At 57.7% G+C, this 13261-nt stretch overlaps 1 protein-coding gene across 2 annotated transcripts; it reads left to right on the top strand.

Annotated features, from left to right (window-relative positions):
- The first annotated feature begins 1152 nt into the window (after positions 1 to 1152).
- On the top strand, positions 1153 to 12626 carry CDR2L (cerebellar degeneration related protein 2 like). 2 transcript variants are annotated; one of them, XM_060135222.1, is made up of 5 exons: positions 1153 to 1613; positions 7738 to 7850; positions 8159 to 8307; positions 8905 to 9069; positions 10035 to 12626. In XM_060135222.1, the coding sequence occupies exons 1-5, from the start codon at positions 1535 to 1537 to the stop codon at positions 10924 to 10926; spliced, it is 1398 nt and encodes a 465-aa protein (XP_059991205.1). In that variant the 5' UTR covers positions 1153 to 1534; the 3' UTR covers positions 10927 to 12626. The 2 variants fall into 2 exon arrangements, with proteins under 2 accessions (XP_059991205.1, XP_059991206.1); XM_060135223.1 differs by lacking the exon at positions 1153 to 1613 and adding an exon at positions 2103 to 2237.
- The last annotated feature ends 635 nt before the right edge of the window (positions 12627 to 13261 follow it).

The following is a 13261-nucleotide window of genomic DNA, read 5'->3' as shown; positions in this document are numbered from 1 at the left end:
AGTGTGAGAAGGGTCACCTGCTGTTGATGGCATTCAAGATGGGAAAAGGGAGTCATGAGCCATGCAACGTGGGCAGCCTCTCTCAAAGTTGGAAGAGGCAAGGAAAGAGACCCTTCCCTGGAGCCTCCAGAAGGGAACAAAGCCTTGCAAACAACTAGATTTCAGTCTTCAAGAGCCATGTCAATCTTCTAACTTACAAAACTGTAAGATAATAAGTGTGTGTTGTTTCAAGCCACTAAATTTGGGGTAATTTGTTACAGAAACTACCGTGGCTCCTTCTCAAGAATTTCAACAACTTGTCACATGTTGATTGGGTCACTTTGGTCATTTGTGAAGTGTTGGTCAAGTCTTTTACCCACTTTTCTACTGGGCTGTTTTTCTTTTTCTTGTGGATTCGCAGGTGTTCTTTCTATATTCTGGATACAAGTCCTTTGTTTGATGTATTTGCCACATAGATTCAGAGTCGGTTATACTCAGGGTGCTTCAACAGTACCAGCACATGGTGGGGCCTAATAAAAGTGAGTTACATGTATACCTGAGTCTGAAAACTCCTTTAAGGAAAGAATGCTCGGATAAGTGACACTTATATAGTTTAATGGGTATAGTTGGGTATAGGATATGAATCCCAGGGAGAGGGAAACAGGACCTCAAAGGGAAAGGCCCAGAATGGAGGTAACAGTCAAAGTTCACCACTCCTGGAGTGAGGTTTCAGGCCACAGGCATTTAAACACAATTTCTTAAAGGTAATTTTTGATTAATTTTCATTCATTCAAAGAGTGTCCGTGGAAGGTAGCAGTAGGTCAGGCTGCTCTAGGCACTGAAGAGCCAGCTGTGAACAAGAGCGACAAGATCCTTGCTTTCAGGAGATCTACGGGGAGAGAGAGACAACAATAGGTAAACAAAATAAAATGATTTTAGGCATTGAGATGTAAACTGGAGTCGACTGTGAAGGGAAGGTGGGGTTGGTTCAGCAGTAGCCGAACCTCAACGCTGCGGAGATACCGCCCTCGGCCCCGCCTCCAGTTTTGCATACGTCTCCTGATTGGCCATCGGCGGTTGGCCCCACCCCGCGGAGCGGGCGGCTCGGGAAGCGCGGGGCGGACCCCGCCAAGATGCAGCGGCGGCTCCTGGTGTCGCCGGCCGGGCGGGGGGCATCGCTGGCCCGAGTCGGGCAGGGGGCGCCCGCCGCGGCACCCGCTCGCTCCTAGCGCCCCAGACCTGCTGGCCGGGCTTGGGCCCTCCTTGCCGCCGTCCCGCCCGCCGTCCCCGCCCCTCCACCCTTTGTGCAGCCGCCGCCCGGTGCCCCGGGCTCTGCAGGACCCCAGCCGGGCCAGACCGCGGCAGCGAGCCAGCCCCCTGTGGGCGCCAGGCCGACGGCCGATGGCGAGGGGGCGCGGCGCGGGCGGGGGCACTGCAGCCCGAGTCCGCGACGCGGGAGGCTCGGCCCGCCTCCGCCGCATTGTCCCGGGCCCCGCGCCCCGGCCCTGAGCCGCGCCGCCGCAGCGCCCAATTGCAGCCCGCCGCCTGCGGGGCCATGCGGAGGGCCGCCAGGATGGAGGACTTCACCGCAGAGGAAGAGGAGCCCTGGTACGACCAGCAGGACCTGGAGCAGGGTGAGCAAAGGGGGCAGGAAAGCGGGGTGCGCCCCGCGACCCCTGTCCGTTTCTCCATTGTTGGGCGGTATCACCCCGGGGAGGGCTGGGCTGCACCCGGCGTGCCGGACTGAGAGAGGAGATGCGTCTGGAGAATGGGGACGTGGAGAGAGGGGGCGCTGCCCGGGAAGACCCGAACCAAACGCGTGAAGACCTGCAAAAATGGGGGGAGCGGTCTTCCTCTTTGCCCGAACAACAGGGGCATACTTCAGCCAGTTCGCCCACCCCGTCTCAGAGGCAGGAACTGCCCAGGCGCCCCGGGTGTTGTTGGGGGGGTCTGAGAGTACTGGCTGGAAGTCTTTGGAGGTCAGGAGGTGGCTCCTTGGTTGTTTTGCTGAGAGGGGTTTTGGGGGGCCGAGGGGGGAGGAAGTTATCCCCATTCCAAATCCAGCGGCACACTTCCCTGCCAGGATTCCTGAGCTCCTAGAAAGTTTCCCCAACTCCCTTCCCCTCTACCCAGGGAGGTGATGGGGGTGCCGGCACCTTGCCGATGGAGAAGCGGAGGCTACTAGGAGTCCAATCTGCCTTCCAGAGGGAGGAGTCCCCTGGTCCTTCCCCTGCTGGCCTTCTCCCAAATGGCTCAAGGTTTGGAGGGGATCAGATTTGGGAATTCTGAGCAGTGGCCCAGATCAGAGCCTGAGTAAACAGGGAGTCACTTTCCCCTCTCTCCCATCTGAGGGCAGAGAGGGCGACTGGAAAGGGGTTGATGAGGTGGCCGAGGTGACGTCACTCCAAGTAGGGGGTGGGGCTGTTAGGACAGGAAGGAGGAGGAGGCCTAAGAGGGTCGGGGCCAGGGCCTGCTGGAGTGAGATCAAATCCAACCTCTCCTCCCAAGAAAAGTGCCTCATTCTTGGATGGTCAGAATTGGAGGCGCTAGCAAACATGTTCTAGAAGTGACCACAGTCACCCAGTAAGCCTGGTGGGTGTGGACACAGTCTGGTTCAGTGTGTGCGGACACCCTCTGCTCTGGGTCTCCATCCATGGGGCCCAGACGCCTGCCTTTGCCCTCATGTGAGGCATCTAGCCAGATCCTGGAGCCTTTGTTTTCCGGCCCTGACCCACATCCCCACGTGGCCACATTTGCTGGTAGATGAGGCGCTGCCCTTGTGTTCAGGACCGTGGGTTAATCAGAGCCTCTGCGGGACCAGTGTAGGACGGGGCGGGGCGGGGGGGTGATGCTGGGCTGGACCGCACCTCTGTGTCCCAGAGGCTACCCTCAGCCTCCCTGCCTGGAGTGAAATGCCCAGTTCTGGCTGCAACAACCCCCTTCCCCATCCTGGGCAACTACCCCCAAAACCTCACATTACACAAACACATATCAGGCTCCACTTAAGTGTCAGACACTATCCCGGGAGCTGGGAGTAGTCCCAGCCCTGGCCTCCTGGGTGCACCTGAGTAGGTGGAGTTGGGCTTGGAACTGAGTGGGAGTGACAGGATGTGGTGAGAGGGCTTCATGGAAGAGGCGGGCCTAGAAGGGAAGATTGGAAGCTGAGTGCCTGGGAAGATGGCCTCCTCGGAGGCAGATGCTGATGTTGTTGCTGTCTCGTTTCATTCCCGCACCCCTAAAGGAGTCTCTGGCACTGCGCCCGGCCCAGATGTGGGAGGAAGGAGCTAGGGAGTAGGGGTGGGAGATGTGCTGCATCCGGAGAGGGAGAGAGATGTCGAGATTCCAGCTGGGCCGGGCAGCCATGCTTTGGGTCTGGGGTCGGGAATGGGCCCCACAGGCCCCTGCTTTTCTGGCCTTACTGGTCTGCAGCAGTCAGCCTTGCCTCGTAGCCTGAGTAGCAGGCAGAGCCCAGGAACGAGGAGGGAAACCAGAAATGAGACAGTCTCAGAAGACACTGGAGCTTTCCACCAGAAGCCAAACGTCTGCTTGCCGTGGGCCAGGTGCTGTGCTGAGCCTGGGACGTGATCTCCACCCTCGCAGTCTCCACAGTCCGGCAGAGGGGGCAGAAATGGGATCAGAGTAGCACCTGTGACGGAGCGACAGGGGTTCTGCAGCAGTGAGCCCCTGCGGACAGTGAGAACAGAAGTGAGGGCCTTCTGCTGCGAGACGCGTAAAGGCTTACACACCCCTCCGAGCTGTAGGGTGAAGAGGGCCCTCCCGCCCCGCCCCGGCAGAGGAAGCAGGCCGGCAGTCTAAGTGGAGGGGGTGCTTGTACCGAGGCACAGAGCCATGCGAAAAGACCATGCATGACTGCAAAGTAGGAATTATCTGGAGTGCCGGGGTGGGAGTCAGAGGAAGTCCCAGGCACAGCTGCTGCGGCACCCCATGGGGACCGGCACGGAAGGCTGGATGGTGGGGTGAACACGGACCAAAGGCCAGACACGTGGGGGATCGGGTGCCTGTTCCTTCCCCCTTCCCCACACCCGCTCCCCAAATTCTCTCCCGCCCAGCTGCCCCCCTCTGAGTGTCCCAAGACATGGTTTTTCTCAGCTAGCCCCAACTCCCCTGAGGACGGGCCCCAACTTTACTTTCAGATGCTTGGCCATCAAGCTCCTGGTTGACTTTGGTGCTGTCCCGTCCCAGTGGAGGCAGGCATCTGGGACAAACAGGGTCCTCCTTTCTCACTGTGTTCCCTCTGCCCACTGCCACGAGCACCAGTAAAAATAGAAAAAACCATTAATTATTAAGCGCTGGTACTCTCTCTCTGCCTGCCTCCCTCCCCCACCTTGGACGAGGTGTGGCTGGCCCTGTGGGTACCTCTTTCCAGGCTGAGAGATGACTGCTGAGTCACAGAATTGAGGTCCTGGGCTCCTGACCTTGAGTCTCAGCCTCAGGGGAGAACTCTGACATGGCGAGGGGAGGGAGGTGACCGGACCCCAATTCTGCGCACCCAGGGTTCCTGACGTTGGTGCCCCGGAGGTTGTGAACAGGACCCCTGCAGCCCTGCCAGGTGGTAGCTGGCCTCCTTCTGCCCGCTTTGTCTTTGTCTTTTCTTCCCTATGTCTGTCCTCTGTCCTTTCCCTACCTCTCTTCTCTGGAGTCTAGGGGGTCCCACCCTGACCCCAACCAGGAGGGGCAGTAGGATTTCAGGATTTCTCTTCAAAGACATCCCCTGGCTCCCAGCCATTCTCTCTAGGGCTCTGGGGCATTGCTGCTGGGCGACACCTCTGCTGGCATTCAGAGGGCAAAACTGCTGCAGCCCACTGCAGGAGACCCCAGAAAATGCTGGGGTCCAGGCAGAGGAGATGCCAGTTCAGACTCAGTACCTTCCCTGGCCTGGTCCAGTGTAACCATTAATCTGGCTGTGACAGGCTGTTCATTACTCCAGATTCCACTTCTGGCTTAGCCAGCTCTCCCGTCTGCCCACTCCCAAGACTCCCTCCCCCTCTGGTCCAGAGGGAGCTGCACCCTCCCCGAAGCCAAAGCCGTGCCCAGCCCTCATCTAGCTGGTGTCCGTTCCCCAGCACTTGGCTCTACTCAGCTCCCTGCCCTGCAGCTTCTAGACTTCTCTCATGATCCCTCCTGGCAGCTCGGACCAGCTTAGCTTGCATTTGTGATCCCATTTCCCTGAGACAGTCTCTGGGATTCTCCCCAAGCCACTTCTATTGTGTTCCCTGCCTGCATCTCGCATCTCGGAATCGCTAAGCGGCCCGGGTCACATTCGCTGCCTTCAATATCCCCGGTTTACAGTATGACTTGCAGTATGACAGCTGCCCCAGCCCAACCCACTGGCAGTAGGAATACACACACAGCTCAGATGCTTACCTGGAAGGAAGAGCATAAAGTGCAGTTGTTCTTGGCCTTTCCTCACTCTGCCTCTGACCTTGGACTCAAGGTTAAGTTTCAGGGCCTTCATGCAGGCCACCCACAGAGCCTGTCCTCCCACGCCAGTGCAGGAGGCAGCATCCCTAGCAGCGGCCTCGTCACAGACGACCTGACAGTTCCCAAGGGTAAAAAAAAAGTTAGCGTGACCGTCTGTTCTTTTTCACGTATACATGAATTACTTGATAGCGTTTGTGGATGAGCCAAATGTCCGCCATCCCATTACAGGGAGCAGGAAGCTGGCGTGCCTCCCTCGTCACGAACTAGGGATGGTCTTGCTGAATTTCCACCAAGCACACAACATAAGTTGATCTGATCTCCTCTTTGAGACCACAATCTGATCCTACGCTTCCCTTAGACATATATTTATATATTTAAATATAAATAATAATATATTTACAAACATTAAAATTTTTTTTCTTTTTTAAATTTTTATTGGCGTATAGTTGATTGACAATGTTGTGTTAGTTTCTGCTCTGCAACAAAGTGAATCAGTTATACATGTGCATATATCTACTCTTTTTTAGATTCTTTTCCCATATAGGTCATTACAGAGTATTGCATAGAGTTCCCTGTGCTATACAGTAGGTCCTTATTAGTTATCTATTTTATATATTACCCTTTGCTTCTAAAAGGAGTTAGGCCTATGTATGGGGAAATATCCACCCCAAATGTCTAGGTACCCTCGACCAACTTCAGACCCACTGAGAGAATTTTTAGGGATGCCAGCACCTGCCATTCCCTTCTAACCCCTCCCCTTCCCCACGATACAGCCCCCTAAAGACAGGCCAGATTCCCTCCCGACCTCTCTGATAGGTGTTCATTTACCTTTGGCTGGGATTGGGGAGAGGAGGTTCCGGTCCCACAGGGTACAAGAATCGGGGCTACTGGGGGAAGAGGTTGGTTTTGCTGCCCAGGGAAAGGAGAAGGTTTTGGAGAGGGGCGTGTGTCACTAGGACCAAATGGTACCCAACTGGGGTGAGGAGATGTGAATTCTGCTTCCAATGTGGCTATAACCCAGGTAATGAAACCTCGGGTTTCATTCTTTCCTCTTCAACCTGTCATCCATAGAATAAGGAGGTTGGGCCAGAGCTTTTTTTTTAATATTTATTTTTATTGCACCATTTTTTACTTTCCTGTTTTCTCTCTCTCTTTTTTTTTTTTTTAATATATTTATTTATTGGCTGCGTTGGGTCTTCGTTGCTGCGCGCAAGCTTTCTCCAGTTGCAAGCGGGGGCTACTCTTTGTTGCGGTGCGCGGGCTTCTCGTTGCGTTGGCTTCTCTTGCTGCGGAACACAGGCTCTAGGTGCGCAGGCTTCAGTAGTTGTGGCATGTGGGCTCGGTAGTTGTGGCTCGCCGACTCTAGAGCGCAGGCTCAGTAGCTGTGGCACGTGGACTTAGTTGCTCCAGGGCCGACTCTAGAGCGCAGGCTCAGTAGCTGTGGCACGTGGACTTAGTTGCTCCGGGGCATGTGGGATCTTCCCAGTCAAGGGATCGAACCCGTGTCCCCTGCATTGGCAGGCGGATTAACCACTGTGCCACCCGGGGAGTCCTGGGCCAAAGAGCCCTGAAGCCGTGTCCAGTTCTAACACCCAGCAAGCCCTTCTGCCCCTCCCCCTCTCAGTAAGCTCCAGCCGCCCTTCCAAACCCAACTCTAAGGCTGCTCATTGCCTGAGATTCCCACTGTCCCCTGCGTGAACTCTCCCTTACCTATCATCCCAGGGCACTTTGCCCCTATGTCTGCTGATGCTCTTATCACATTCCACTCACTCATTCTTTCAGAAAAGATTTCTTATTCACCTGCTCTATGCCAGGTATTGTTCTAGGTCCTGGGAATATCAGTGACCGAAACAGGCAGGATCCCTGCCCTGTAAGCTTACGATTTAGTCAAGGGAGACGAACAAGATAAGGGTCCAAACTGTTTGGTAAATAGGTGGTGATATGAGCTCAGGAGAAAAATGAAGCAGGGAGGGAGTGGGGCGTGGGGGAGGGTGCAGTTTTGAGGTCAGTGAGGTCAATGTCTGAGGAAGGCCTCCTGGAGAAGGTGACATTAAAGGCAGAGAGGGGTGAGCCCTGGGAGTGTCTGGGAAGAGGACATTCCAGGCAGAAGTGACAGCCAATGCACAGGCTTAGCTTGTGGCTTACATCCCCTTCCAGGCCTGGAGTCTCCCCAGGGGTGGCCCCTGGGTCCTGGTTCTCTCAGGGTCCCCAGAGGCCCAGCCCAGAATGAGTGCTCAGAACAGGAATGGCAGGGGTCCTCCAACTTCATTCTCAGCTGCTCATATCCCCCCCCCCCCCCGCCCCCTCCCCCCCAAGACTTGCACTTAGCTGCGGAGCTGGGGAAGACGCTGCTGGAAAGGAACAAGGAGCTGGAGCAGTCTCTGCAGCAGATGTACTCCACCAACGAGGAGCAAGTGCAGGAGATTGAGGTGAGGGGCCACACGGGCCCTGCACAGGCTCCGCCACCCATCAAGGACCCCTTGGCCCGTGTGTACCTTTGTGCAGCTTAGGAAGAGGTGCCCTCTTAGCAGGCCCAGGCTTGGCCCAACAGCCTTGTGCAGTTCACAACCTGCACAACTGTCCCAGGCAGCCCTATTGCACCACCATCTTGACACCTCCCTCTGCTGCAGACGAATACCCCAAAGCAAACCTGTTCCTAGAAGTGGGAGGAGGGCCCAGGCGGAGACATTTTCCCCAGCCCAGTTCTGAAAGGTTACTCACCCACCCCCACCCCCAGTACCTGACCAAACAGCTGGACACGCTGCGGCACGTAAATGATCAGCACGCCAAAGTGTACGAACAGCTGGACCTGGCGGCCCGAGACCTGGAGCTGACCAACCAGAAGCTGGTGCTGGAGAGTAAGGCTGCCCAGCAGAAGATCCATGGGTGAGGGCCGGGTGGAGGGCTGGGAGCCGGGGGCTGGGGATGGCCAAGGAGAGGCCCAGGGCTGGGTGTACGTGTGTGCGTATTGACCAGTGGGTGTGACTCAGTCTCCTTCTTTCAGAAGCCCCGGTCTGGGAACTTGGGATGGTAGTGAGTTTGTCCTTGTCGATTTGGGCTGGCTTAACATTCAGGACACAAACCTTCTTTAAACACGAGCTACACACCAGGCTCTGTTCTAGGCACTGGGGAATACAGTGATGGGGATGCAAAGACACTGTCCCGCCCTCTGGGAGGGAAGGCAGACACGTAAATATTTTATTGCAAAATATTTTATTTTATAGGGTGATAAGTGATTAGATGGGTGTACAAGGAACCGAGGAGACACGGAGGGGAGATGGTCAGCTCGGCCTGGGAAGTGGGGGAAAAGAGTGGGTCCTTGGGCGTACAAGGAGTTCCCTGTCTGACCTCCACACCGGGCAGCATGGCTCAAGGTCACCTGTTTGTCCCCCACCCCCAAGTCCCCCTAGGGCTGCAGTGAGGAGGGCTGGCCCCGTCCCCTTAAAGTCCCTCCCATGCGTGTGTCCCCCACCCCATCCCCAGGCTGACAGAGACCATCGAGCGCCTGCAGACCCAGGTGGAGGAGCTGCAGGCCCAGGTGGAGCAGCTGCGGGACCTGGAGCAACTGCGAGTGCGGCGGGAGAAGCGAGAGCGCCGGCGCACCATCCACACCTTCCCCTGCCTGAAGGAGCTGTGCGCCAGCCCCCGGTAGGTGAGGGTGCCACTCGAGGGCAGCAGCCTGGACCCTGGACCGTGTCTCCGAGTGCCCGGGGCTGCCAACCACAGCAGGGAAGGGCGGGGAGGCGCCCCGCAGCAGGTGGGAAGGAGAGCTGCCGCATTGTCCAGGCTATTGGAGGGGCTGCTCCCGTTGCTACGACAGTCGGCAGCTGGCTCCTGTGAGCACTGGCCGTGTGCCCACCGCTCTGCTAAGTGATTTAATTCTCACGGCAGTACCTTAAGGTGTGATTTATCGTCCCCACTACTCAGAGGAGGAAATTGAAACTCCGAGATCATGTGTCTTATCCAAGGTCACCTGTTTGTTTAGTAAGCCAGAATTCTCACCCAGGAGGGGTTAACAACTCTACCTTTCAGTTCTCATTAAGTCTTTTGAACAGGATGACTTCCTAATGTAAGAATACTGCACACACGGTGTATTTAGTGGGTGTTTCAATAAAGGTCCTGGCAAGAGACAGATAGCCTCCGCCCAGAGTAACTGAGCAGTGCTTAATAAAGAGGTGTGGGCAAGGTGCGGGGAAACCAGGGGGACACTGCAGCACCCTGGGGTTGCAGTAGCAAGGAGCTGTTACCATCCTGAGGCCTGAAGGGACCAGGAGAAGGGAGGTTACTGGAACCTAGAAGGCAGGGAGAGCGCTGTCTGGCCTGCAGTAACCAGGGAAGGAGCCCAGGGGGAGACATTCCCCGTGACCTCCCTCTGCCCCCATCCCCCTGGCCCTCCTGCCAGTGCCTCCCATTGGCTGAACCCAAGAGAGAGCCAGGAAACCTGGCGGAAGCTAAGGGCAACCTCCCAGGGCAGAGAACAGGGGTAGAAAGGCCGAGAGCGACTCTAGGTGGGGCAGCCTATCCAACCCCGTCGGGGAGAGAGATGCGGCTGGGCTCCCGGGGCCTTGGCCGTGCCCACCACCCTCTGCCCACCTGCCCCTGCTCCCTCCCAGGTGCGAGGATGCCTTCCGCCTGCACAGTTCCTCCCTGGAGCTGGGCCCGCGGCCGCTGGAGCAGGAGAACGAGCGGCTGCAGACCTTGGTGGGAGTGCTGCGCTCCCAGGTGAGCCAGGAGCGGCAGCGCCAGCAGCGGGCTGAGCACGAGTACGCGGTGGTGCTGCAGGAGTACTCAGAGCTGGAGCGGCGGCTGTGCGAGATGGAGGGCTGCCGCCTCCGTGTGCAGGAGCTGGAGGCCGAGTTGCTGGAGCTGCAGCAGATGAAGCAGGCGAAGACCTACCTGCTGGGCCGGGAGGACCACCTGGCCGAGGCCCTGCTGGCGCCCCTCACCCAGGCGCCTGAAGCCGACGACCCCCAGCCGGGCAGCGGGGACGACTCGGGCACCCAGGACGGGGTCTCCTCTCCGGCCGCGTCCCCGGGCCACACCGTGCGCAAGAGCTGCAGCGACACGGCACTCAACGCCATCGTGGCCAAAGACCCGGCCGGCCGACACGTGGGCAACCTCACGCTGCACGCCAACAGCGTGCGCAAGCGGGGCATGTCCATCCTGCGCGAGGTGGATGAGCAGTACCACGCGCTGCTGGAGAAGTACGAGGAGCTGCTGAGCAAGTGCCGGCAGCACGGGGCGGGGGTGCGGCACGCGGGCGTGCAGACCTCGCGGCCCATCTCCCGGGACAGCTCGTGGAAGGACCTGCGGGGCAGCGAGGAGGGCCAGGGGGAGGCCAAGGTGGGCGAGAAGAGCCTGAGCCAGCACGTGGAGGCCGTGGACAAGCGGCTGGAGCAGAGCCAGCCCGAGTACAAGGCGCTTTTCAAGGAGATTTTCTCCAGGATCCAGAAGACCAAGGCCGACATCAACGCCACCAAAGTCAAGACGCACAGCGGCAAGTGAAGGTTCCCCGGCCAGTGGCCTCCCCCAGGATCAGGCCGTGGGGTCCCTCTCACCTGGGCTGTGCAGCCTCTGGTGAGAGAGGGAGCCCTTTAGCAGCAATACACCCCAGAGGGAGGCTGCTCTCTGACCCAGGGAGCATGCGGGGGACACCCGTTCCCTGCTGACGGGGGAGGCGGTCAACACCTCTTGCCTCCCAGGACCCTCCACCACCCCGCGCCAGCCCAAAGGCACAGCCGAGAGTCTGCAAGCCAAATGTCCCCACTGCCCGCTCTCCCAGCCCCCACTCCCCGCTCTCCCAGACCCCACTCCCCGCTCTCCCAGACCCGACTCCCTGACCCTGGGCCTTGCTCTCAGATTTGTAGCCAGGCTTCTGAAAGCCATTCTGGACCAGTTGGCTTTCTTTTTTCAAAGTTCCATTATTTTTATTTTTTTGAGAGTTTTTTTTGCAAGGCAGGGTCTCCCTGACCCCTCGCCACAACTGAAAACACTTGAAGGGGGACCCCAGAGCCAGCTGTTGCAGGTTCCAGGGGTCTCCTGGACCATCCACTGCTTCTCCAGCTGTGACACACTGTTATTCCCTTAGCACCAGCTGTCCCACCTCGAGGGTCCTGACCAGGTCAGAGACAGCCCCTGCCATGCAGAGCAGAAAGCCTGAGCCAGGCCCGAGTGGCCTGACTCCAGCCCTGGTGAGGGCGGGCTTCTCCCTGGAGATCCTCAGCCCACTGCAGATCTGTAGCCAATCAACTCAGAGCCAGCCTCCCCGGGTTCCAGCCCTGGAAATGCCTTCTGGGTATCAAGCCTTCCAGGGGTCTGGGCAGTGGGAGCCCCCTATCTCTGCATGCCTCCTCTGACTCACCGAGCTTGGCCTCTGCCTGTCCCCATCTCAGGGACCATGATGTGTCTCATTCACTCCCCTGCTCCCCCCAGGCCCACCCCACCGCAGGTCATGCCTGCCACCCCCAGAATGTCCTGGATGTGTGCCACCAGCCCATGGTCCCAGCGTCCTCCCCTGGCCCCCTTTACTGGGGCCTGCCCAAGAGTCTCACCCCACACTGGGAAATGGGACCAGATGGGGAACATGTCTCCTCCTTCCCATACAATGCCTGCTTTTGAGGACCCAGCTGGGTCAGGGGTTTAGTCTTTTGTTAAGGCTTCAGAAGGTCCAGCTTCAGCTAAGAGCTTCAGCTAAGAGATGCCCAGGTCCCCCGTTTGCCCTGAGAAATTCTTCAGGGCTCCCAGTTCCTTCTTCCTGAGACCCTAGAAATCAGAGGAGCCATACAACGCAGTGGAAGTCAGTAGCCCCGGCCTCTGTGCTGGGAGCCCAGTGGGGAACCTTCATGCCTTACTTGTTTCTAAGGGGTAAAGGGGTTTCTTAACAAGCCCAACCCCCCTGGAGGCGCCACCCTGCTTTCCAGGCGGCACTGTGATGAGAGTTGTCAGCTGGTCCTTCCATTCACACATCTTGGAACCTTTGGTCCGTTGGAGCTGGGCAGCTCCCAGCCATCCGTGTGTCTCCGGCACCTAGGGTGGAAGGGGTGGGGTGGGATGGGACGGGTGGGGGAAGGGCTTCTGCCTGTTTGCTCCCCGGTTCTGTAGCTGCTGACCAGCGTCATCTTCGAAGTATACATGAGAGAAATATATTTACAAATGCTTTATTCTCTTCTTTAATAAAAAACGCACCAGTAATCTAAAGCCAGAAATGGAGCCATGGTCCTGTCTCTGCATCTCATACACCCGCCTCCCATCACACAGCTATCTATGGGGGGGAGGGGCACAGCCTGAGCTTCACCACCCCCGTCATTGGCAGCCAAACAGCTCTAAGTAGCAGGCTCTTGGAAGTTTCCATATTTGTTGAGTACCAACTAGGCCGGTCACGTGGCCTTGCAGGGTACCCCGTGGGGTGGACCCTCCTTGCTGTACTGATTTTGAAATCCCTCCTCCCAACCCACACCTGCTTTGTGGTTCACCAGCTTTGTTGCTCTGCGGCATGTGGGATCTTCCAGGACCAGGGCTCGAACCCGTGTCCCCTGCATTGGCAGGCGGATTCTTAACCACTGTGCCAACAGGGAAGCCTTCCTTTGCCTTCTAAATCACCCAGGCCTTCAGCAACCTCATGAGGCAGCGGTAAAAATCTCTGTTTTACTGATGGGAATCCTGAGGCTTAGAGGTTAAGTTAGTAATTCAAAATCACATAGAGGGGCTTCCCTGGTGGCGCAGTGGTTGAGAGTCCGCCTGCCGATGCAGGGGACGCGGGCTCGTGCCCCGGTCCGGGAAGATCCCACGTGCCGCGGAGCGGCTAGGCCCGTGAGCCATGACCGCTGAGCCTGCGCGTCCG

Source organism: Lagenorhynchus albirostris, chromosome 20, assembly GCF_949774975.1.
Source record: "Lagenorhynchus albirostris chromosome 20, mLagAlb1.1, whole genome shotgun sequence".
NCBI lineage: Eukaryota > Metazoa > Chordata > Mammalia > Artiodactyla > Delphinidae > Lagenorhynchus > Lagenorhynchus albirostris.
This window is presented reverse-complemented; position numbering and strand designations above follow the sequence as displayed.

What these genes read in the sequence shown, in the direction of transcription:
- CDR2L (XM_060135222.1), top strand. Translation starts at nt 1,535, where the DNA reads ATGCGGAGGGCCGCCAGGATGGAGGACTTCACCGCAGAGGAAGAGGAG. An exon ending in CCAGCAGGACCTGGAGCAGG is followed by an intron (nt 1,614 to 7,737) that starts GTGAGCAAAGGG and finishes CTCCCCCCCAAG; the next exon opens with ACTTGCACTTAGCTGCGGAG. An exon ending in GAGCTGTGCGCCAGCCCCCG is followed by an intron (nt 9,070 to 10,034) that starts GTAGGTGAGGGT and finishes GCTCCCTCCCAG; the next exon opens with GTGCGAGGATGCCTTCCGCC.